General features: G+C 44.9%; 1 protein-coding gene and 1 long non-coding RNA gene across 2 annotated transcripts in view; one reads left to right on the top strand and one right to left on the bottom strand.

The window, feature by feature from the left end:
• LOC124011525 (aryl hydrocarbon receptor-like) overlaps window positions 1-15,087 on the bottom strand; it is an 83,102-nt gene extending 68,015 nt beyond the window's left edge. Inside the window, exons 1-2 of the mRNA XM_046324975.1 lie at window positions 14,648-15,087; window positions 8,328-8,515 (exon numbers count right to left, since the gene is read on the bottom strand). Coding sequence (XP_046180931.1) covers window positions 8,328-8,515; window positions 14,648-14,706 — 247 coding nt within the window. The 5' untranslated portion in view covers window positions 14,707-15,087. The remainder of the gene's footprint in view (window positions 1-8,327; window positions 8,516-14,647) is intronic.
• A 1,768-nt stretch (window positions 15,088-16,855) lies between these two features.
• Window positions 16,856-21,207, top strand: LOC124011526. Its single transcript, XR_006834592.1, has 3 exons — window positions 16,856-17,036; window positions 20,505-20,587; window positions 21,181-21,207. It is a non-coding gene; the product is annotated as an uncharacterized LOC124011526 (long non-coding RNA).
• Window positions 21,208-26,045: the final 4,838 nt, after the last annotated feature.

The following is a 26,045-nucleotide window of genomic DNA, read 5'->3' as shown; positions in this document are numbered from 1 at the left end:
CAGTTTTGGAGGGAGTTCTGTCGTTTGATTGGTGCGTCCGTCAGTCTCTCTTCCGGGTTTCATCCCCAGTCTAACGGTCAAGCAGAGAGGGCCAATCAGACGATTGGTCGCATACTACGCAGCCTTTCCTTCAGAAACCCTGCGTCTTGGGCAGAACAGCTCCCCTGGGCAGAATACGCTCACAACTCGCTTCCTTCGTCTGCTACCGGGTTATCTCCGTTTCAGAGTAGTCTGGGTTACCAGCCTCCTCTGTTCTCTTCCCAGCTTGCCGAGTCCAGCGTTCCCTCCGCTCAAGCGTTTGTCCAACGTTGTGAGCGCACCTGGAGGAGGGTGAGGTCTGCACTTTGCCGTTACAGGGCACAGACTGTGAGAGCCGCCAATAAACGCAGGATTAAGAGTCCTAGGTATTGTTGCGGCCAGAGAGTGTGGCTTTCCACTCGCAACCTTCCTCTTACGACTGCTTCTCGTAAGTTGACTCCGCGGTTCATTGGTCCGTTCCGTGTCTCCCAGGTCGTCAATCCTGTCGCTGTGCGACTGCTTCTTCCGCGACATCTTCGTCGCGTCCATCCTGTCTTCCATGTCTCCTGTGTCAAGCCCTTTCTTCGCACCCCCGTTCGTCTTCCCTCCCCCCCTCCCGTCCTTGTCGAGAGCGCACCTATTTACAAGGTAAGTAGGATCATGGACATGCGTTCTCGGGACGGGGTCACCAATACTTAGTGGATTGGGAGGGTTACGGTCCTGAGGAGAGGAGTTGGGTTCCGTCTCGGGACGTGCTGGACCGTTCACTCATTGATGATTTCCTCCGTTGCCGCCAGGATTCCTCCTCGAGTGCGCCAGGAGGCGCTCGGTGAGTGGGGGGGTACTGTCATGTTTTGTCTTAGATTGTCTTGTCATTTTGCTTTTTCCCCCTGCTGGTCTTTTTAGGTTCGTTCCCCTTTTTCTCTCTCCCTTCCTCTCTCTCTTCTCTCTATCGTTCCGTTCCTGCTCCCAGCTGTTCCTATTCCCCTAATCAATCATTTAGTCTTCCCACACCTGTTCCTTATCTTTTCCCCTGATTAGAGTCCCTATTTCTTCCCTTGTTTTCCGTTCCTGTCCTGTCGGATCCTTGTCTATTGTTCACCGTGCTGTGTCTGTGTATCGCCCTGTCGTGTCGTGTGTCCCTCAGATGCTGCGTGGAGAGCAGGTGTCTGAGTCTGCTAGGTTTAAGTGCCTTCCCGAGGCAACCTGCAGTTCTTGATCGAGTCTCCAGTCTGTTCTCGTCATTACGAGTGGAATTATGTCTTATGTTTGTAGAATTACTTTACTGGATTAAAGACTCTGTTTTCGCCAAGTCGCTTTTGGGTCCTCATTCACCTGCATGACACTCCGGGGCCCCTCACCCTCCAGGTGGACGTTTAGTTTTTTTTTGCCCTAGCACTACACACAGGATTTCAAATATTCAAAGCTTGATGATGAGTTGGTTATTTGAATCACCTATGTAGTGTTAGGGCAATTACACTTTGAGTCTCTGAGGCCGAGTGTTGGGTAGAGGACAGACTGGGGCCCCAGGACCGAGTTTGGGAAACCCTTGTGTCTAGGTAGTCAACAACAACATGTCAAAACCTTGAGCCTGCCAGAGCCTGTGAGGTTGTTCTGGGAGGTCAGGGGTTAGAGGTCACTGCTAATGGTGACAGGGAACATTCCTCCCTGTCTCTGTGACTTCTCCTCACTCCATTTTATCATGTTATGTCCTGGAGCAGTGTTTGCATTTGTGTGTGTGTTTGTTGGTGTGTGTGTGTGTGTGTGTGTGTGTGTGTGTGTGTGTGTGTGTGTGTGTGTGTGTGTGTGTGTGTGTGTGTGTGTGTGTGTGTGTGTGTGTGTGTGTGTGTGTGTGTGTGTGTGTGTGCGTGCGTGCGTGTGTGTGTGTTTGTTCATGTGTGTGTGTGTGTGCGTGTGCGTGTGTGTGCATGCGTGCGTGCATGTGTGTGTGTGTGTGTGTGCGTAGCCCTCAATGTGTCTACAATGTCAAACACTACCCAGCTGAACATGTCCAGACACCATCCCATTCAATAACACAGCTTACTCACTGCAGTTATAATGGCGTCACATAGACCGGCTAGAAGAATGGCAATAGCAATGCAAATTGATCTGGTGTGTGATCATGCACTTTACAAATTGCATCCATCCTTCTGGCAGCTATTTATGATGACTTCAAAATCAACAAAGGGATATGGGGTGTATCGGGGCGGCAGCGTAGCTTAGTGGTTAGAGCGTTGGACTAGTAACCGAAAGGTTGCAAGATCGAGTCCCTGAGCTGACAAGGTACGAATCTGTCGTTCTGCCCCTGAACAAGGCAGTTAACCCACTGTTCCTAGGCCGTCATTGAAAATAAGCATTTGTTCTTAACTGACTTGCCTAGTTAAATACAGAAAAAAATTAAAATACAAGGTCAATGTTGAGATGACAGTGCATTACAGTCATTTGAGTGTATGAACATATAAACACATACTTCTCTAACCTGGGCCTGAGATGTCACAACTGTGTCAATACTGAATCTGTTTCATGATTTCTCCGTGCACGGATTAGGAAAATCTGTGTTATCCCAATATTGTTCTGTTTTGGTTTTAGGATTTAGCATTTAGTGTGTGTTTAGTCTCCGTGGGAGCATTTGTTTCTCAGCAAAATGGCAGCCCTGTCTTTCTACTTTTTGCACTAATGTTGAGTCCAACCCTGTGTTGTATCTATCTCACCAACAGTAACACCCACACAACTCAACACCATCCCTGAGTGCCAAGCTGCTCCATGTCACTCTGTCAACACTTCGTAACAAAACAACAGTAACTGAAAGAGATCCATTCAAAAACGGTTTCAGTTCAGAATAATAACAAATACGACCAAATGTATGTCACACGGGAAGTGGAATGAATCATAGTTGCCATAGTCCAACCTTATTACAACCTCAGTACAACCTTATCATGACCTCAGGAGAATGTGAGATTGGTTTGCATGGAGGGGTCAAAGGTGACTCTCAGTAGCTTGTTTAGCCTGTTTTACAGCCTCTCTCTGTTGGGGAATGCTAGCGACCCAACCTGCACTACTCCCTATTCCCCAAAGCAAAATCCCAACGCTGGAAAAACATCTGGGAAAGCCATGGACGGTGGTGGGGGAAGGTGTGTGAAATCGTCACAGAGGCCCAATACAGGATTCAGCGAGGGGGGGGGTAATGGCATCGCTAACGGAGATAAATTTGGGAGGCATGGCCCCAGATTTATTTCATAGGACTTTACATAATGGAGGAGTGCTCTTCAAACCTGTTTCCTAGGAACCCACAAGGTGTGCAGGCTTTTGCTCTAGCCCAGCACCAACACAAATTCAACTAAAATACAACTTATAATGAAGAGTTGATTGTTAGTAGTGCTATGCTAGGATTACAGAAACCTGCACACCTTGCAGGTCCACAGGAACATGAAGAACACGACAGGTATATTTCAGTTATAATGGGACACGGCCTATTTCTCGTTTTTATTTAAACACTGCTCCAATAAGTAGAGCTGGAATGTGACAGGGTTTAAGCCTACCAATAATATATATGTCAGATCCATCACTAGGCAAACACAGCTGACTCCGACAGCAGTCCCTCGTGTTGTGGTTGTGCAGCCAGCCAGCAATGCTCCAGAGCTTCCCTCCCCAAACGTGCCCCTCCACCCTTCCACGCCCAGCAGGCAGGCAGCCTCAGATCCCAGAGATGATAAACAGGCTTCACAGAGACAGAGGCCAGAGAGCTCAGCAGGGAGACAACGCACAGGGAGGAGGTGGAAAGATGGATGTGTGTGTTGTGTGTGACGGATAAAGGAAAAGCGATGCTTCAGTGTGTTTTTTTTCACGACTGTCTCTGAGTTCTTCTCTGGGTGAAGTGCTGTTCGTCATCAACAAAGACCACTGTCAGGAACCATAGATCCAGTGATACAACATGATCAGAATTACTGGCCCACTAGATCCCAGTATGCCTTCTCCCTGTCTGCTGACAGTACGCGCACGCGCACACACGCACACACACAGGCACACGCACACACACACAACACACAAACACAAACACACACACACACACAGTGTTTATCTCCCCCGGGTTTCTGCACTCTGCATGGGCCCCACTAATACAGTGTGTCTGTTGTGTCAACATAGAGTCACATGGATTCACGGCTGGTGACCTTTCGACTTTACTGACCCTCAGCCCTGAGTCGTACAGTGTCAAACCTCTATTCCCACACTATCACTGACACTCCCTTACTTCACAGGGTCCACCGAGTCAAACACAGAGATAGGAAGCAGGTGGTGTGAAGACGGCCTTGAAAGACCACGGTTCATATTGCAGTCGAGAACGCATGGTGAGCTCAGCCACACACATCTAGTAACATTCACCGTTGTTCCCCATGTGTGGATATTGTTGATATAGGAATAATGTTGCAACTACAAGCTGTTTTGTGAGGTCACGCACATTCTTATTCATTCTCAATCAGAAGATATCTGAGCGATATCAAGTGTGGAAATGGTTGGTTGACACTTCTACTCTGAACTGGGGTCCCACACTAAAGATAACCACCATGGTGAGACCAAATCAAATCAAGTACAATTTAATTTGTCACATACACGTGGTTAGCAGATGTTAATGCGAGTGTAGCGAAATGCTTGTGCTTCTAGTTCCGACCGTGCAGTAATATCTAACAAGTAATCAAACAATTTCACAATAACAAAGGAATGAATAAGAATATGTACATATAAATATATGGATGAGCGATAGGCAAGATGCAGTAGATTGTATAGAGTATTGTATATACATATGAGATGAGTAATGTAGGGTAGTTAAACATTATATAAAGTGGCATTGTTTAAAGTGACTGGCGATACATTTATTACATCCAATTATTAATTATTAAAGTGGCTAGAGATTTGAGTCAGTATGTTGGCAGCAGCCACTCAATGTTAATGATGGCTGTTTAGCAGTCAGATGGCCTTGAGATAGAAGCTGTTTTTCAGTCTCTCGGTCGCAGCTTTGATGCACCTGTACTGACCTCGCCTTCTGGATGATAGCGGGGTGAACAGGCAGTGGCTCCGGTGGCTGTTGTCCTTGATGATCTTTATGGCCTTCCTGTGACATCGGGTGGTGTAGGTGTCCTGGAGGGCAGGTAGTTTGCCCCCGATGATGTGTTGTGCAGACCTCACTACCCTCTGGAGAGCCTTACGGTTGTGTGCGGAGCAGTTGCCGTTCCAGGCGGTGATACAGCCCGACAGGATGCTCTCGATTGTGCATCTGTAAACGTTTGTGAGTGTTTTTGGTGACAAGCCAAAATTCTTCAGCATCCTGAGGTTGAAGAGGCGCTGTTGCGCCTTATTCACCATGCTGTCTGTGTGGGTGGACCATTTCAGTTTGTCCGTGATGTGTACGCCGAGGAACTTAAAACTTTCCACCTTCTCCACTACTGTCCTGTTGATGTGGATAGGGGTTGCACCCTCTGCTGTTTCTTGAAGTCCACGATCATCTCCTTTGTTTTGTTGACGTTGAGTGTGAGTTTATTTTCCGGCCGTCTCGTTGTTGTTGGTAATCAAGCCTACCACTGTAGTGTTGTCTGCAAACTTTATGATTGAGTTGGAGGCGTGCATGGCCACGCAGTCATGGGTGAACAGGGAGTACAGGCGAGGGCTGAGAACGCACCCTTGTGGGGCCCCAGTGTTGAGGATCAGCGGGGTGGAGAGTTGTTTCCTACCCTCATCACCTGGGGGCGGCCCAGATGGACAACAGATAGATTGTGTAGCAGTGGGGCCCCTGCAGAGAGCAGACATCTGGGGGAGACTAAAACACCGTACATTCAGCAGACAGGAAGAGAGAGAGCACATTTTGGCCTGGTGGGCCAGTAGGTTGACGATCATGGGGAAGCTGCAATGTGCTGCTTATGTGGAGCGCCATGGGAGGCGTGGGACACAACCCTAGGGCTTTTCTCATCAACCGCGACACCTCACCTAGGCCGGCCTCCTTCCCATCATCCTTCAGTGGTCTATGATTGAGACAAGGGGCAAGACAGAGCAGGGACGATCCAGGCTGCATCACATCTGGCCGTGATTGGGAGTCCCATAGGGCGGTGCACAATTGGCCCAGCGTCGTCCGGGTTTGGCCGGGGTAGGCCGTCATTGTAAATAAGAATGTGTTCTTAACTGAATTGCCAAGTTAAAATAAAAAATAAAAAAATAAAAGAGCAGGTCCAGCTTGGACCTCAAGAGTACAGAGGTTTCTTTCTCCTGAGCCAAACATCCAGCCACTTCAACCTACTCTGAGCTCTCCATACATCTACATAGCTCAGGCCTGACCAAAGCGTTTTGCGGTCATGAAATTAAAAGCGGACAAGGGGAGTTGACCACCACAGCATGTTTGAGGATGACCAAAGGGCAGTGACCGCCACAGCATGTTTGAGGATGACCAAAGGGCAGTGACCACCACAGCATGTTTGAGGATGACCAAAGGGCAGTGACCACCACAGCATGTTTGAGGATGACCAAAGGGCAGTGACCACCACAGCATGTTTGAGGATGACCAAAGGGCAGTGACCACCACAGCATGTTTGAGGATGACCAAAGGGCAGTGACCTCCACAGCATGTTTGAGGTTGACCAAAATTGCATCACCGAGAAAATGTGTGTATAAAATATACAAAGCCCACTTTAAATAGAGTTGAACTAAAGTTCTAGTATCTTTAATAGCAACTAATAATGTAAAAATGCTCATATAGAATGTATAAGACGACTCCTTTTTGGACCATGCTGTGCAAGCACAGTACACCACTCTACTAGGATCCTGTTGCGTTTGTTTGAGGGGAGGGGGTGTTTGTGAACTTGAACTTCACACAGGCCGATGAGGAAGGAGGAAGGGAGGGAACAGAAGAAGGAAAGGAGGGTAAGGGGTTGCACAGGAAGTAGAGTGCGGGTGGAGTCAGAGTTCAACGCCTGATTTCCAGCTCCCTCCACACACCCTCTCTGTCCTTCTGACCCTCTCTGTCCTTCTGACCCTCTCTGTTGCTCCATAAGAGAAAGAGAGAGGGGAGGATAGAGAGTGAGGGGAGAAAGAGAGAGAGGGTGAGAGGCTCTGCTGCTGCTGCTGTGTGTGTTGTTGTGGTGTAAAAGAGGATTCGAAAAACAAAACGGGATCTCCTAACTGCTTTGGGGCTTGTAGCTCATAACTACTCGCTCATTATGACTACTCGTGTATGGCCATCGCCCTGGCAACGTTTACTTAGTAACGCAATAAACGCATGTCTCCATTCGTTACAATTAACACCTTTGGTTGCCAAGGAAGTTATGTCCAAAACATACAATATGCAAAGGGCCTTGTCTGATTTGCCTTTGTTGTTGATGTAGAGTGTTTATCGCTAACTGCTATGTCGGTGGATGCCCAGACCAAAAAAAATTATAATAATTGTCGGAGTGTCTGTTAGCTCTCGTCAGGGCCTGGCTTGCAACGAGACTACAGTCTTCTTCTAATTGATGCTATTTTGGACAGGGCAGGAACTGTTTGAGGAAAAGTTATGTGTGGCAGAAACTAGCAAGGACAGTCAACCCTTCTGGTGTGTATGTGCATGCGTGTATGTGCAGTGCTAGCTAACATCTCCGACCACAAGAACATCCTCTGCTGTTTTGGGAGTTAAGAGGGGCCGGAAAGTTAAGAGGGGCCGGGCTGTGGGGGGATGGGTGTGTGTGTGATGATATTTACAACATGTGTTGCCACTCGACAGGAAAAGGAAGCTTGCGTCTGGCCATGTGACACTCTGAGGTAATATTTCTGTCTGTCCTCTACTCAACACTCGGCCTCAGAGACTCAAAGTGCAATTAACACGGCAACACAGATATAAACCGTTTCCTGAGAGAAATAGAGAGGAAGAGAGAGAGAGAGCGAGAGAGAGAGAGAGCGAGAGAGAGAGAGAGAGAGAGAGAGAGAGAGAGAGAGAGAGAGAGAATAGAGAGGAAGAGAGAGAGAGAGAGAGAGAGAGCGAGAGAGAGAGAGAGAGAGAGAGAGAGAGAGAGAGAGAGAGAGAGAGAGAGAGAGAGAGAGAGAGAGAGAGAGAGAGAGAGAGAGAGAGAGAGAGAGAGAGAGAGAGAGAGAGAGAGAGAGAGAGAGAGAGAGAGAGAGAGAGAGAGAGAGAGACTAGCAGTCAGAGTTGAGAAGCGAGGCGAAAAGAAGGGAGAAAAAGAAGCCTCAAACCAAACAGGTCTCAATCTAACAGTCTTCACCTCTGTCGTAAGAGTTATGGCTATGAGGCAGCTAAAGTGTTGGTTTATCTATGAGTCAGAGTATGTGCCACCCACCACTGAAGAAGCTCTTGACCTTGAGGTATCCCACACTGAGCCGAAGCACAGACAACTTGTCCAGCCTCGCACGTACATCCTCCGAGAACGGCAACAGCCCGGTCAACTTGTCCAGCTCTCCGTTCAGACGATCCCTGTGGCGCTTTGACGGATTCGATTTGATGCCATCTGTAGGAGGGGGTTTAGGACTGAAAAAGAGAGAAAAATAAGTTACGGTTCGTTGATGGAGGTTTAAAATTGATGCAGGGTTTTTCAACCCAAGAACTTGGTCTTTCTATTATTGCTGAAGAGAGTCTTCTAAGACAGACTGGTGCTGAGAATTACACACAAGAGTAGAAAGTGTGACAAGCAGCCCCGGGTCTCTGCTAAACAGTCTGGTTTCTCTGGTGATGATGAAACCATCTTGTTGGAAATATTTTGGTAAAGAAGAAAATGGAATAGTAGTGCATACCTTACATGGAATCCGATTTCCTTTTATTGTAATGTGAAAATGCCTGATCAATTTAGTCCTTAATGAAGGTGGATCTACTCTATGAGTTTAGCTGTGTGCTATTCGGGTTAGGGTATTCCCCTGTCCACTGTCGGGTTTCTGTTGAAGTGAGTTCTGGCACTAAAGAAGACTCTAAGGCTGTTGAGAAACATACATAGGGCCACTTCAGGAAATGAAATGTGATCCAGGCCCCAAAACCTCCAAGAACAATTGTCTTTTATAGAGATGTCTCAAGTTTACAAATGTACAAAATGGCACCCTATTCCCTATAGCATGTGTCAAACTCAAGGCCAGCGTGCGGTTTGAGTAAATAAATATATTTACTGAACAAAAATATAAACGCAACATGCAACAACTTCGACAATTTTACCGAGTTTCAGTTCATATAAGGAAATCAGTCAATTTAAATAAATGAATTAGGCCCTAAACTATGGATTTCACATGACTGGGCAGGAGCGCAGCCAATCAGAATTTGTTTTTTCTCCCACAAAAGGGCTTTATTACAGACATAAATACTCCTCAGTTTTATCAGCTGTCTGGGTGTCTGGTCTCGGACAATCCCGCAGGTGAAGAAGCCGGATGTGGAGGTCCGGGTTTGGCATGGTTACACGTGGTTACAGGTGGTCTGCGGATGTAAGGCCGGTTGGACATACTGCCCTCCCCCAAAAATGTAACGTTGGAGGCGACTTATGTTAGGGAAATTAACATTAAATTCTCTGTTAACAGCTCAGATGGACATTTCTGTCGTCAGCATGCCAATTGCACGCTCCCTCAAAACTTGAGACATCTGTGGCATTGTGTTGTGCGACAAAATTGCACATTTAAGTTGCCTTTTATTGTCCCTTAGCACAAGGTGAACCTGTGTAATGATCATGCTGTTTAATCAGCTTCTTGATATGCCACACCTGTCGGGTGGATGGATTATCTTGGCAAAGGAGAAATCCTCACCAACAGGGATATAAAAAAATTGTGCACAGAACTTGAGAGACATTTTTTTTTGTGCATGTGGACAATTTCCGGGATCTTTTATTTCAGCTCATGAAACATGGGACCAACACTTTATAAGTTGCGCTTAACGTTTTGTTCAGTACATACAGAATAGTCTCTTCACTCTGTCCAGCTAGCTAACAGTCATCGAAACAAAAGCTTGACAGTCAATAAGCATCGAACATTCCGAAAGTGATAGGTAGAGGACAAGTTTTTTAAAGCAATTTTGACGCCAAGCTCAGTTTAAACTGCGGCCCTCCGGACCTCGGTGAAGATCGAAAGCGGCCCGCGTGGAACATTTGTATGACACCCCGGGCCTATAGCATCAAAAGTAGTGAACTACAGGGAATACGGTGTCATTTCAGATACATACAGAGACTCGTTCCCCATTGATAGTTGAAGAGTAGCTGAAACAGATGTGATTCTCAACCTCAAGTAAAGAACCACGTCATTGGTGCAGTACGACGTCATCCTGATTCCTCACAAATACAGGCCTCTGTGTACCAGGTATTTTGTCTTAGATTAAGTCTCACCAAGCACCTTTGGGTCACAGCTACTGCAATCCCTCTGGCATATTCCTAGAAATGTACTTAACTCTCTTTGTAAACTGTCAAATAGCATAATTAATCCATTATAATGTTCAACTAACAACAATAGGCCTTAAGTCCAAGAGCTTGTATTAGGCTGGTCAGAGTTGTTTTAGGCATTTGATAAGCAAGGCAATAATAGCTTTGTGTGTCAAGTATACTGTACATCATAACAATCTATTCCATCAAAAACAACTATGTGAAAAATGTTATCGGAAATGAACTTTCAGACATATAAGAAAAACTGAAAAATTTATTAGAAATGAATTGTCATAGACTTAGATGACATTTCAAACCCTAAACCTTATAATGTTGTTAACATAGTGTGTCATTGTCTACTCTTACCAATCCTTAAAACCATCAAGTTCTCCCACTTCAGAATTTCCTGGTTCAATGTTTGGGAGAACCTTGTCTTGAGAAACCAAGCCATTGTTGTCAAATGGAGGTCTGTTGTAACCCAACGCTGTATTTTCACCACCAAGGGCTTACCCGAAGGGATTTCAACAGTAACTCAAGCCAGAGGTTTGGAACCAAATTATACATTCCCAGAAAACAAGGGAAAGTGATGACACCCGAGACTGGCTTTGGGGACAATAGGCCCTTCATTCAGACCATCTCTGTCCGTCCACCATCTTGGATTACATCTTGGATACCTCACACAGACAAAGGTACCTTCATTGTTGTAGCACAGGTGATATCACATGTTAATGACAAATTCCAAGTGTCATTAGCATGTTTTGATACGGGTGCACGAAGTTCAATGGTACAGTAGTGTACTCTTAATCACTGCAAGGACCACACAGTGATGTTTACATACTTACGTATTTATAATGAGATAAGTGCTAGCTTCTTGTAGCATTTTGGCTCACATCATTAAAATGGCCAACCTTTCCATAAACAGTTCAAACCAGACTGACGAGATCTGAACCTAAATAGATAACAGGCCAGTCTTCCAAAGGTCAACCTGATGGCTGAACAGAGGGGGAGTGATAGAGGAACCAGATCTAGGTCATCTGATTTTGAGTGTTGTAACCGACACATGACACGAGAGGCCTGTGCACGTTTGGAAATAGCGGGGCCCAGGCCTGGATTCAAATAGTATTTGTTTTCCATCAAATACTTTCAACATTTGACATAGCCATCACGGAGTGCCAGATGGGCAGGGTTTTGCCTTTTGGGCCTATTCTATTGGTTACTTTGCGCCAGGCAAGCTCAACCAAGGGCAGCTAAAGTATTTGAAAATGCACAAATACTATTTGAGCCCGGCTCTGGTAAGGTCATTCCCACCCTGATAACCTCCAGTAGAACTCTATCTGTCTCTGGTCCACCACAACAAAACAAGACTGGAATTAAACTCGGATGGCTCAACCTGGAGCGTTCGCCTTGCCCACCTCGCTAGCCATCTCACCATGACTCATGCTGTAGGTCCAATTCTTAAAACAATGGATGTGTAGTCTTATGTTATCTATCTTGGCAGAGTTTTACCATCTTATTGCAAGACTGCTTTCCCAGACTCCCAAACAAAGGTACTTTGTCTGAGTCAGTCTAGCAACAACCCCTGAATAAGATTAGGTTCTATGTCTAAAATAACAAGTACATCAAAACTGTCTAGCATTCTTTCTAAACTGTTTGCTAAAGAAGAGAAACAGACAAGCTAAATACTGTCTAACATTCTTTCCAAACTGCCAGGACACTGTCTGTGAAGTAATGGTGAAGGTAGTAGCCACATCTGTGGATGGGGAATAGGGGTCCCTTAAAGTAAATCTTTAAAATGTGCGGATGTGAATGCATGGTCATCACCATCAAAGTCATATTAATCCGTTGACATACTTGCTGCCGAAAATAGCCGAGTCACTTCCGGCTCAAGTGTTACCATAATGAGCTTCTGGTGAGGTCCGTTACGGTTAATGTAGCATTGTGACGCCACTGACAAGTGGCAGGCCAGGGTCTGGTGTGGACTGGAGAGCCAGGGTCTAGGCTGTCTGTCTGTCTGTCTGTCTGTCTGTCTGTCTGTCTGTCTGTCTGTCTGTCTGTCTGTCTGTCTGTCTGTCTGTCTGTCTGTCTGTCTGTCTGTCTGTCTGTCTGTCTGTCTGTCTGTCTGTCTGTCTGTCTGTCTGTCTGTCTGTCTGTCTGTCTGTCTGTCTGTCTGTCTGTCTGTCTGTCTGTCTGTCTGTCTGTCTGTCACTCTCATTTGATTCACAGAGTCAGGCTTTTTCTGTTCTGAAACGGAAAATCACCAACTATAAGTCAGTGACCTAGTGAGAGTGGCGGACTGAGTATCATACTCAGAGGAATGTCTACTAAAACACTAGTGATGCATCCCAAATGGCATCCTATTCCATATATAGTACACTACATTTTTTTACCAGAGAACCCTATGAGCCCTGGTCAAAAGTAGTGCACTATACTGTATACGGAATAGAGTGCCATTTGAGAGGCAGATTAAGCCTGGTCTGCACACAGCAGCCACACAATGATATCATTGTGGAGGTAGAAAAAGCTCAAACTATTGGACATTATGGAACTGTAGACACTGTCTCCTGCCGTAGGTAATGTTATATCATCAATCTTCTCTTTATAAAAGGCCAACAGGTTACCCTGTGCCATTGTTCCAACCTTCTGGAAATCTGATAGAGGGAGAGAGCAATGAAAAGATCATGTTTACATATCGGGCTGGTAGAAAGTGTGGAGATTGGAGGAAGAAAATACTTTTTAAAAATGGAGTAAAATACTTGCTGAATAGGGTCATAAGGTTATAACTAGGTAATAATAAAGTAATTACTCATAATGATTAACTCAATGGGTCCCACAGTATCGCTGGTGCGTTTCGGACTTCGAACTCCTTTAAAACATTGTGCGTCTGAGCTACAGTCTTCTTGTACCATTGGAATCGTCTAATTCTCCTGCATCCGTAAATACCAACCATTAGTCTGTTTGATTACCGGTGGCTGAGCTAGAGCAGTATTTGTGAGACAAGGGCGGAACCCGAAGGGGCCCGGGGCAGGTTCTTTATGCAGAAATGTCTGTAGAGTCCGAATGGTTTGAGCTACAAACTATTAAATGCATTCTATGAAACGCTACGACTCTCACAAACACACACACATGTTTTTTGATCTATGTTGCTCACCAAGCTACGTAAGAGTCATTAGAAGGTAAGGGGTTCTTCTATATAGAAGATCATTGGAAATCCCATTGACAATGTGTCAATAACACTGTAATATGCTCAATGAATTGCTGACAAAAACTCCAAATACAGTTGTCACTGACAAGTTGGATATTCATTTCCCAGTGAGCAAACAATTGATGTACTTACAGCATTCATATAAATTCATTTTTTAAATCAATAAGTTCATGCTTAGACGGATCTTATTTTTTTATTGACATCTCATAAATGCAACTCTTTATGTAAATATAAGGGCTGGACATGCAGATAAATGAAAGTCAGATTAACTAAAATTAGACTTTTGCTGGAATCTTGGGACCAAAATGTTCTGAATAGTGCAATATATTGTTCAAGTATTTTGCCAGAGAATACAACTGTATAACTTTGTGTAACTTCGAAATATGGTAATTTGCAGAGGAATTTTTTTTTAAATGGAAAAAAGTTTGTTCCTCATGACTGGAAAAAAAACGCAGGTCTATTAAATTACAAAATTTCGACCCCGTTTTCCCTGCTCTCCCTCCCCCATGTAACTATTGCATGAGAGCGCAGACCATTTTCAACTTGATTATGACTAATGCAAGACTACCATTTCCATGCCAGACCATAACTACACACCAAACCTCAATCTTAAGGTAACCCTAAAGACTTGAGGAAGCATTTATAGCAGGCTATTGTGGAAAATACTGAGAACTTAAATAGAGATTGTATAGATAACAAATCGAATACAAATGGTTTGGAACGAGACAGTAGTCTCAAATGAGTCGGGCATCGTTGTATCTGCAGAATCACTGCAGATACCCAGAGCTATACCAACTTTACGCACAACTTAAACACAAAACCAGTATCATAATATGCATATTATTATATGCATATTATTCATAGAATATGATCAATTGTAGATTGATACATAACACGTCAATCAATGTGTGTATCGTAAAAATGCATTCACCCATAAAATTATGACAAAAGGCAGTGAACGTGCACATCGGTCTTATTTGCGTAACTTGATTTAGTGAAGCAATGTAATGTAATATTTCCTTTACACAAATTAGCCGTATCTTTAAACTTGAAAATTATATTCAGAGTTGCTTACATTTTCTGAACAGGCTTCTTCCGTTTCTTAGCTGCATACTGCGCCGTACTCCCCAACATGATGTATATCTATCTCACTAAGAAAGTCTACAGAATAAGACTATCCAATACGTTTCCCTCTTATTCTTGCAGATAGTTTTCGAAGACACACGACCTGATAAAGCTCCGTATCATGTAAATATCCACAAGGACTCCGTTCCGATGTACAGAACGTCTCATACGTCGAAGCTCCAAATATGCGCAGACACTATTCCTCTTGGTATACCAGACCGATACATCCAAAATAGCTTTTTGATTGTAAAAAGTTAGACAAACTTTTCAAACTGCACAGCAGCTAGAAATGTCGTGCGTGAACCGAACACAATTGACTCCTTCCTTTTTTATATATTTGTTATGCTGTCATCCCTAATGCATTAACATACTGTACACTCCTCCAGTTGGGCGAACGTAAAGGCTGCGTTTTCTGCTGCTCGAACCAATCCAGAGCGCTGGTTCACTGCACCAGGTACAGTGGGGCTGCTCGCTATTGGTGCAAAGCGCTTTCAGGAAATATGAGAGAGAGAGAGAGAGAGAGAGAGAGAGAGAGAGAGAGAGAGAGAGAGAGAGAGAGAGAGAGAGAGAGAGAGAGAGAGAGAGAGAGAGAGAGAGAGAGAGAGAGAGAGAGAGAGAGAGAGAGAGAGAGAGAGAGAGAGAGAGAGAGAGAGAGAGAGAGAGAGAGAGAGAGAGAGAGAGAGAGAGAGAGAGAGAGAGAGAGAGTTTTGTGTCTACTGTTAATTTTTATTGTTTATTTCTCTTTTATTTATTATCTACTTCACTTGATTTGAGAATGTTAAAACATACGTTGCCCATGCCAATAAAGCCCCTTGAATTGAATTGAGAGATGTACCTTTAAAGAGGCAATCTGCATTTCTTCCCCGCCACTGTTTTGGTAAACATCTGAGGGATGGGGCTGGAGAAATGTATCCACTCTGAAATTCATAGACAGAGGCACAGCGCTATGGACTCAAGGACTGAGTATCCATGTTATCAAAATTATAGTTGTAACCATGTTTTGAGGTGATTGATCGTTTCTAATGACATTGTTTACAAACAAAAGAGTAAAACAAGCTTATATGTTGGGTCTGATGGAGTACGACAGTTGAACTAAGCTCAAGAGATTACATTATTCAAGAATCAATGAGTATATATATATATACAGTATCATTCATTTACATTTTAAAAATTGGTTTACAAAGTGCAGATTGCCCCTTTAAAGGCGGAGTTTTTTATGATATATACAACGAGGACAAACTGTACGTATTGTACTTACATAATCGTTTGCAACCTTTGATATCATGGAGAACGCCCTCAGAGCTATGTGCAATAACTCATTTCAATTGAAATGCTGGCTATTGTCCTGGTTAAAACATTTTTAATATACACAATTTCAGATCATGTTTATGTTAGTGCATGAACTTTGGCAACCAAACATTTCCAAAGCCACTTTCTCCCATGCAATAGTATATAATAGATAGCCAGGTATTCCCGGGCTACAGGGCTCTGCCATTACCCTGTTACCATGTGGTTGTGCATGGTTCAATGATGCTGGGAGCTTTTCAGACACTCTTCCCATAAAGATGACTTATTGCTTCTGGTTCAATGATGAACGTGGTAATGGTTGCCTATGGTTGTCTTGGAGAGTTTTTTTGTTGTTGTTGATTTCAACAAAGAAATGCTGTCATGTCCATGTGCTTTTGAAACTCCCCAAACCACAATCCAATAAATACACTTGCAAACTATGGACAGTTTTTGTAAAATGCCTTGTTTTATTCCATCTCCTCTTTCCTCTGTGACGGCTTAGCTTGGCCAATGGATCCTAGTAGTAGGACAGTATTTCCAGGACATGATCATATTGGATCATTCAATTCTGAGGGAAACTGAAGTGAATGATTAACACTGCCAAGAGGGACGGGTAAATATTCGACAACTTCAAGGAGACACAAGGGACAGGATTATAATCACATAGAATAGAAACTAATAGAATAGGATAGAATAAAAAATAGAGCCTCATTCTATCATGACTTTGCCACGACCCACCATGTGGACTGGGCCAGGGAGGCCAATGTTTGCTAACACGTTGATATGTCCTGTACTCAGGCTGCAGTGATGTTGACACCCCAGACTGTGATTGGTTTGGTTGGGTCGCCCAGGTGTTGCTGTCTGACAGGGAGTGGAAAAACACACACAGCCTCTGACCGACCACATTGACCACGGAGCATGAACCATCTGCAGCGCACACATTGAAACAGTGTCAGTAAAAAGAAACAGCCACAGAAAGGACAGTGAAGCACACCACAGAATAGCTGACAGCTTTGACTTGGCCGTGGTCGCAAGTTAACGTCTTTGAAAAAGTAGGAGTTCAATCTATACCCTTCATTACTGTTCAATCTGTCACCCTTTACTCCTACACCTTGTCAGTGAACACTGAATAGAGGATTGGGATTGAAAAGTTCTCTCTTGTTCTTGTTCCTGTTGATTAATCAGTCAATCGCAATGTGTTTTGGCTTCATATATCCAGCTGCTGGCAATGACATAGCGTTCCTACATCTTTCATAACCACTGTTAATGTGTGGATCCACATATCAACAAAATATTTGCCCAATTGTCGACTGGAGCAATGTATTGGGGTTGACACTCTAATGGAAACTTTGAGCGCATGAAATCAGTCAACATTACTGTGGTCCTAAAGCTTAATTGAATAAAAATGGTGACACATGTATGTTGAGAAACACAGTGATAAAAACACAGGGCTTAAATTGAGTGCAATTCCAGAGCTAACACCAGTTGGTTATTTTGTGCCTGTTTTTCTGCGTCTGTTTCCCCCCTATGAACAGCACTCACCAGAAATCATTTGGCATAGCTGCCTATTAAAGGGTCCCATCCAAGCAAGTATTTGAAATCACCGTCATAGCCACTGGAGGGAACGTTTCTGCCATAGCGAAGAACAAATGAACACATGGGGAAACCTATTTTGTTACCATAGAGCCACTGTTGTTGGTGCTTATAAACAAACCAATAACAAGTACCACAATCTGGCACCATTAAATGACTTTTACGGTCAGAAATACATCCAGTTAAATTAAAGTTTGACTTGAAATAAAGAGAATCTGTCCGGATAACATACAGGAAACTGACACACAGACCTTAGTTAGTGAAGCTGTCTCGGTAGCACTGTAATTATGTAGATTGCAGAGGGCGTGTAAATTGTATGATTTAAAATGAAGAATCGACTGTTTGTAGTGAGAACAAATGGAGTTGATAAAAACCATCTCTGTTTTGACATTCATTTGAAGCACGGTTCCATTATTGTCATGATGGAGTTCAGATCTGAAATTCTACTTCAATCTGAAATATGATTTATAAAATGCTGTTAAAATAGCTGTAGTATGACACAAATTCTAGGGTTATTGTGAAGGTAGGATTCAGTTTAGCTCTATCTGACATGTCAAGAAATAAACACGCAACATGAACAAAACTGCACTCTTAACATGAGCTAATTAAAGAATTGCACATTTAGAGTTATACAATTCAGTGATGTTTATATTGTTTGGCAGGGGACATTACATTTACATTTACATTTAAGTCATTTAGCAGACGCTCTTATCCAGAGCGACTTACAAATTGGCATGGTGCAACTGTGGTTAGTTCCCAGTTCTAGATGGCAAATCAAAGGTTGTTCCCATAGTGTTTAACAAGACACACAGAGGTGATTTGAATACACTAGTAAATCTGTTGAAAACAGTTTGAAATGTTACTCAATGAACCTTTACTGGGTAGCATTTAGTTCTATAACCAGCTTCATAAAGTGAAATGAGTGCTGTGTCATTTTGCATTCTTCTCAATGATCACATCTTTCTGTACCTGAATCCTTGATATAGTGCTTCAGAAAACGGATGTGCTTTGAAGGAAAAACAAAAGAAAATGCCATTTATATGTCATCTGCCTTCACAAAGTATTTGTTGGCATGAAGGGACTAAGATGTACTTGTTTGTGAGTTTCGTAACCAAGGACAGTTTAGGTTGAACAATGGGAAATGTAAACAAATTAGCTGAGACAGAGTATCCAATACAATACTCTGATTTAATAGGTTTGAGGCATGAATTAGGTGGAAAATGTACCTTCGCTGCCTGGTCTCTACCCTCAAGTAATAGCTACCCCCCCTGGTCCCCTCTGCTCACCCTGCAGTTATTGACTGACATTACATTCTTATTAGAGCAAGGGATTCTGCCCCTAGAGGTGAAAACCAGAACCCTTGTAGGGCAGGTCGGCAATTTACAAGGACAGAGGCCGTGGAATTTGGCGCTATGACCGTTCTACACAATCCATTTATATGTATATCTGAAAACCACTGACCATGGTTATTCATGTTCACAGCATTGCTGTTTTCCTGATACTGATGCCTTCTGACAGTGTTGGAGTCTGGTCTGACGAGTTGGTGTGGATGATGCTTCTTTTGAAGTGAGCATAACGTCTTTCTCTGCTCTCGCCCTTCATTTTACGGAAACACTCACTGGATCTTCAAAAGACTCAACTGGCTCGAAGATCAGAACTCAAGCTTTTGGATGGCCGCCTTGTCCAGCCGTCAATTGGTGCTGTACTTATAAGGGTGCAGCACTAGTGGAGAAACAACAACAACCTAGCTAAATCTGATACTGTCACACAGGTCTGGGAACAGTTACAGGAGCTTACCGCCAATCAAAATGGCTGCCGAAGGTTGCGATTTGGCATCGTTTCATTTGCTACACGTTGTTTGTGTTTACTCCTCTTTGAGGCAGAGAGGGGAAGTCCGGGGTTGTCTGGTTCACAGAGAAAGGAAGGGATTAAACCCATTGTTAAATCCAGAAGTGGCCCTTACCCTTTACTCAGATCCGAGTAGCCATATCTAGCCAAGCACTTGATCTGTGGAAGAAGAAAATAAAGAGTCTACAAGGAAATACAAGTCTACTTCCCCAGTAAAGTTCAGTGAAGATCTCTCTGCGCTCTCATCGTTATTTTTATGGGTACAGTAATGTATCATCGTACATAATATTGAATACACACACACACACACACACACACACACACACACACACACACACACACACACACACACACACACACACACACACACACACACACACACACACACACACACACACACACACACACACACACACACACACACACACACACACTTTAGCCATATAGTCATCCTGAATTTGAATTTGATTTGAGAGACCTGTGATTGCGGACAGATGTTGGCGTAGTCGACATAGTGTGTGTGTGCAAAACAGGGTGGGGAAGAGTTGGTCGGTCGGGTCATTGTATAAGCTTTACCTTTCCGTCTGGTCATGGCTTTTTCCATGACAGCTCTAACTCTCTCTCTCTCCAGCCCAATGAATCACAACTGGGTTTAATGGAAGGGACTTGACCTCTGTGGGCGTTAGGTTGTTATTTTGGAAGACAAATTGGTACCATTTCTCATCTTGTTTTTTATGATGAGAGATTATTAGCTGTGAACTTTTTAAAGGAGGGGAGGGTAGTGGGTTATGCTCGCTGTCATGCAGAGTACCGAGTGGGCTTTAGGACTGTAGTCTTCATTCCTACTCAGGAAATGATTTGTTTGTATCAAATACTGAAGTAAGCCTTCACTTTGGCCTTGCCTCTATACTTTCAACAGAAACTGAAGACCACCATTTATTTAATTAAACAGTGTGTGAGGTATAGTACTCCTAAGTGCCTACCAAGCTGACATGTTTTGAATAGTCAGGCTAGTGTGTGTTTTGTCCTCTACAGTGTAGAAGGAAGGGCTCTAAAGTACGTTTCTCTCCTGTGAATAGATTATGGGTGCACACACTGGGTCTCCTGACGGTAGAAGTGGACACGGATCGAGTCATCTCAGATCTCTACAAGTGTCAAGGAGGTAGGAGATAGGAGTTGGTTTGGGATTTAAGGGATATCTCTGCTGCCCAACCTACTGGGAAATGGCTGGCCGACTAAACTGTAAACTCCAGTCTGTACCCCACAGGTATTTATTTTTTAAATGTATTTTTAATTTCACTTTTATTTAACCAGGGTAGGCTAGTTGAGAACAAGTTCTCATTTACAACTGCGACCTGGCCAAGATAAAGCAAAGCAGTGTGACACAGACAACAACACAGAGTTACATATGGTGTCATGTTTTGTCATTTATTATCTTGTCTTGTCCCTGTGCTTCCCATTCTATTCGTTTCCCTCTGCTGGTCTTATTAGGTTCTTTCCCTCTTTCTATCCCTCTCTCTCCCCCTCCCTCTCTCACTCTCTCGCTCTCTCTTCTCTCTATCGTTCCGTTCCTGCTCCCAGCTGTTCCTATTCCCCTAATCAATCATTTAGTCTTCCCACACCTGTTCCCGATCCTTTCCCCTGATTAGAGTCCCTATTTCTTCCTTTGTGTTCCGTTCCTGTCCTGTCGGTTCCTTGTCTAGAATTCACCGTGCTGTGTTTGTGTATCGCCCTGTCGTGTCGTGTTTTCCTCAGATGCTGCGTGGTGAGCAGGTGTCTGAGTCTGTCTGGTTCAAGTGCCTTCCCGAGGCAACCTGCTGTTCACCTGCTGTTCAAGATCGAGTCTCCAGTTTGTCCTCGTCATTTCGAGTGAAAGTTGTGTTTTTTGTTTGTATTTACTTTACTGGATTAAAGACTCTGTTTTCGCCAAGTCGCTTTTGGGTCCTCTTTCACCTGCATGACAGAAGGAACCGACCAAGGAATGGACCCAGCGACTTCAGACGCTCGTTACACTGCCGTCGAGATCCAAGGAGCCATGCTCGGCAGACACGAGCAGGAATTGTCTGCTGCTCGCCATGCCGTGGAGAACCTGGCCGCTCAGGTTTCCGACCTCTCTGGACAGTTCCAGAGTCTACGTCTCGTGCCACCTGTTACTTCCTGGCCTGCCGAGCCTCCAGAACCTAGGGTTAATAACCCACCTTGCTACTCCGGGCAGCCCACTGAGTGCCGATCCTTTCTCACGCAGTGTGAGATTGTGTTCTCTCTCCAACCCAACACATACTCTAGAGAGAGAGCTCGGGTTGCTTACGTCATTTCACTCCTTACTGGCCGGGCTCGAGAATGGGGCACAGCTATCTGGGAGGCAAGGGCTGATTGCTCTAACAAGTTCCAGAACTTTAAAGAGGAGATGATTCGGGTTTTTGACCGTTCAGTTTTTGGTAGGGAGGCTTCTAGGGCCCTGGCTTCCTTATGCCAAGGTGAACGGTCCATAACGGATTATTCTATTGAGTTTCGCACTCTTGCTGCCTCTAGTGAGTGGAACGAGCCGGCGCTGCTCGCTCGTTTTCTGGAGGGACTCCACGCAGTGGTTAAGGATGAGATTCTCTCCCGGGAGGTTCCTTCAGATGTGGACTCTTTGATTGCTCTCGCCATCCGCATAGAACGACGGGTAGATCTTCGTCACCGGGCTCGTGGAAGAGAGCTCGCATCAACGGTGTTTCCCTGCTCCGCATCGCAACCATCTCCCTCCTCTGGCTCAGAGTCTGAGCCCATGCAGCTGGGAGGGATTCGCATCTCGACTAAGGAGAGGGAACGGAGGATCACCAACCGCCTGTGCCTCTATTGCGGAGTTGCTGGACATTTTGTTAATTCATGTCCAGTAAAAGCCAGAGCTCATCTGTAAGCGGAGGGCTACAGGTGAGCGCAACTACTCAAGTCTCTCCATCAAGATCCTGTACTACTTTGTCGGTCCATCTACGCTGGACCGGTTCGGGTGCTACATGTAGTGCCTTGATAGACTCTGGGGCTGAGGGTTGTTTCATGGACGAAGCATGGGTTCGGAAACATGACATTCCTTTCAGAGAGTTAGAGAAGCCTACGCCCATGTTCGCCTTAGATGGTAGTCATCTTCCCAGTATCAGATTTGAGACACTACCTTTAACCCTCACAGTATCTGGTAACCACAGTGAGACTATTTCTTTTTTGATTTTTCGTTCACCGTTTACACCTGTTGTTTTGGGTCATCCCTGGCTAGTATGTCATAATCCTTCTATTAATTGGTCTAGTAATTCTATCCTATCCTGGAACGTTTCTTGTCATGTGAAGTGTTTAATGTCTGCCATCCCTCCCGTTTCTTCTGTCCCTACTTCTCAGGAGGAACCTGGCGATTTGACAGGAGTGCCGGAGGAATATCATGATCTGCGCACGGTCTTCAGTCGGTCCCGAGCCAACTCCCTTCCTCCTCACCGGTCGTATGATTGTAGTATTGATCTCCTTCCGGGGACCACTCCTCCTCGGGGTAGACTATACTCTCTGTCGGCTCCCGAACGTAAGGCTCTCGAGGATTATTTGTCTGTGTCTCTTGACGCCGGTACCATAGTGCCTTCTTCCTCTCCGGCCGGGGCGGGGTTCTTTTTTGTTAAGAAGAAGGACGGTACTCTGCGCCCCTGCGTGGATTATCGAGGGCTGAATGACATAACGGTTAAGAATCGTTATCCGCTTCCCCTTATGTCATCAGCCTTCGAGATTCTGCAGGGAGCCAGGTGCTTTACTAAGTTGGACCTTCGTAACGCTTACCATCTCGTGCGCATCAGAGAGGGGGACGAGTGGAAAACGGCGTTTAACACTCCGTTAGGGCATTTTGAGTACCGGGTTCTGCCGTTTGGTCTCGCCAATGCGCCAGCTGTTTTTCAGGCATTAGTTAATGATGTTCTGAGAGACATGCTGAACATCTTTGTTTTTGTCTATCTTGACGATATCCTGATTTTTTCTCCGTCACTCGAGATTCATGTTCAGCACGTTCGACGTGTTCTACAGCGCCTTTAGAGAATTGTCTCTACGTAAAGTCTGAGAAGTGCTCTTTTCATGTCTCCTCCGTTACTTTTCTCGGTTCCGTTATTTCCGCTGAAGGCATTCAGATGGATTCCGCTAAGGTCCAAGCTGTCAGTGATTGGCCCGTTCCAAGGTCACGTGTCGAGTTGCAGCGCTTTTTAGGTTTCGCTAATTTCTATCGGCGTTTCATTCGTAATTTCGGTCAAGTTGCTGCCCCTCTCACAGCTCTTACTTCTGTCAAGACGTGTTTTAAGTGGTCCGGTTCCGCCCAGGGAGCTTTTGATCTTCTAAAAGAACGTTTTACGTCCGCTCCTATCCTCGTTACTCCTGACGTCACTAGACAATTCATTGTCGAGGTTGACGCTTCAGAGGTAGGCGTGGGAGCCATTCTATCCCAGCGCTTCCAGTCTGACGATAAGGTTCATCCTTGCGCTTATTTTTCTCATCGCCTGTCGCCATCTGAGCGCAACTATGATGTGGGTAACCGTGAACTGCTCGCCATCCGCTTAGCCCTAGGCGAATGGCGACAGTGGTTGGAGGGGGCGACCGTTCCTTTTGTCGTTTGATTGGTGCGTCCGTCAGTCTCTCTTCCGGGTTTCATCCCCAGTCTAACGGTCAAGCAGAGAGGGCCAATCAGACGATTGGTCGCATACTACGCAGCCTTTCTTTCAGAAACCCTGCGTCTTGGGCAGAACAGCTCCCCTGGGCAGAATACGCTCACAATTCGCTTCCTTCGTCTGCTACCGGGTTATCTCCGTTTCAGAGTAGTCTGGGTTACCAGCCTCCTCTGTTCTCATCCCAGCTTGCCGAGTCCAGCGTTCCCTCCGCTCAAGCGTTTGTCCAACGTTGTGAGCGCACCTGGAGGAGGGTGAGGTCTGCACTTTGCCGTTACAGGGCACAGACTGTGAGAGCCGCCAATAAACGCAGGATTAAGAGTCCAAGGTATTGTTGCGGCCAGAGAGTGTGGCTTTCCACTCGCAACCTTCCTCTTACGACAGCTTCTCGTAAGTTGACTCCGCGGTTCATTGGTCCGTTCCGTGTCTCCCAGGTCGTCAATCCTGTCGCTGTGCGACTGCTTCTTCCGCGACATCTTCGTCGCGTCCATCCTGTCTTCCATGTCTCCTGTGTTAAGCCCTTTCTTCGCACCCCCGTTCGTCTTCCCTCCCCCCCTCCCGTCCTTGTCGAGAGCGCACCTATTTACAAGGTACATAAGATCATGGACATGCGTTCTCGGGACGGGGTCACCAATACTTAGTGGATTGGGAGGGTTACGGTCCTGAGGAGAGGAGTTGGGTTCCGTCTCGGGACGTGCTGGACCGTTCACTCATTGATGATTTCCTCCGTTGCCGCCAGGATTCCTCCTCGAGTGCGCCAGGAGGCGCTCGGTGAGTGGGGGGGTACTGTCATGTTTTGTCATTTATTATCTTGTCTTGTCCCTGTGCTTCCCATTCTATTCGTTTCCCTCTGCTGGTCTTATTAGGTTCTTTCCCTCTTTCTATCCCTCTCTCTCCCCCTCCCTCTCTCACTCTCTCGCTCTCTCTTCTCTCTATCGTTCCGTTCCTGCTCCCAGCTGTTCCTATTCCCCTAATCAATCATTTAGTCTTCCCACACCTGTTCCCGATCCTTTCCCCTGATTAGAGTCCCTATTTCTTCCTTTGTGTTCCGTTCCTGTCCTGTCGGTTCCTTGTCTAGAATTCACCGTGCTGTGTTTGTGTATCGCCCTGTCGTGTCGTGTTTTCCTCAGATGCTGCGTGGTGAGCAGGTGTCTGAGTCTGTCTGGTTCAAGTGCCTTCCCGAGGCAACCTGCTGTTCACCTGCTGTTCAAGATCGAGTCTCCAGTTTGTCCTCGTCATTTCGAGTGAAAGTTGTGTTTTTTGTTTGTATTTACTTTACTGGATTAAAGACTCTGTTTTCGCCAAGTCGCTTTTGGGTCCTCTTTCACCTGCATGACATATGGAGTAAACAATAAACAAGCCAATAACATAGTAGAAAAAAAGAGAAAGTCTATATACATTGTGTGCAAAAGGCATGAGGAGGTGGGCAATAAATAGGCCATAGGAGCGAATAATTTCAATTTAGCAGATTAACACTGGAGTGGTGTGCAAAAGAGCAGAGAAGTAAATAAAAACAGTATGGGGAAGAGGTAGGTGAGGTAGGTAGATGAGGTAGGTATAAGGGAAGGGGTAAGTTTTGCAGTGGTGGAAAAGTACTTGATTGTCATACTTGAGTAAAAGTAAAGATACCGTACCAAAATAGAAAATGACTCAAGTAAAAGTGAAAGTCACCCAGTAAAATACTATTTGAGTAAAAGTCTAAAGGTATTTGGTTTTAAATATACTTAAGTATCAAAAGTAAATGTAAAAGTACAAATTATTTCATATTCCTTATTAAGCAAACCAGACGACACGATTTAAATTTTTTATTGACAGACAGCCAGGGGCACACTCAAACTAATTTACAAAAGAAATTGTGCTTTGTGAATCTGACAGATCAGAGGCAGTAGGGATGACCAGGCATGTTCTCTTGATAAGTGTGTGAATTGGACCATTTTCCTGTCAAAATGTAAAGAG

Source organism: Oncorhynchus gorbuscha, linkage group LG23 (assembly GCF_021184085.1).
Source record: "Oncorhynchus gorbuscha isolate QuinsamMale2020 ecotype Even-year linkage group LG23, OgorEven_v1.0, whole genome shotgun sequence".
Classification (NCBI taxonomy): domain Eukaryota; kingdom Metazoa; phylum Chordata; class Actinopteri; order Salmoniformes; family Salmonidae; genus Oncorhynchus; species Oncorhynchus gorbuscha.
Note: the sequence above shows the minus strand (reverse complement) of the source record. Positions and strands in the feature narration are given on the sequence as shown.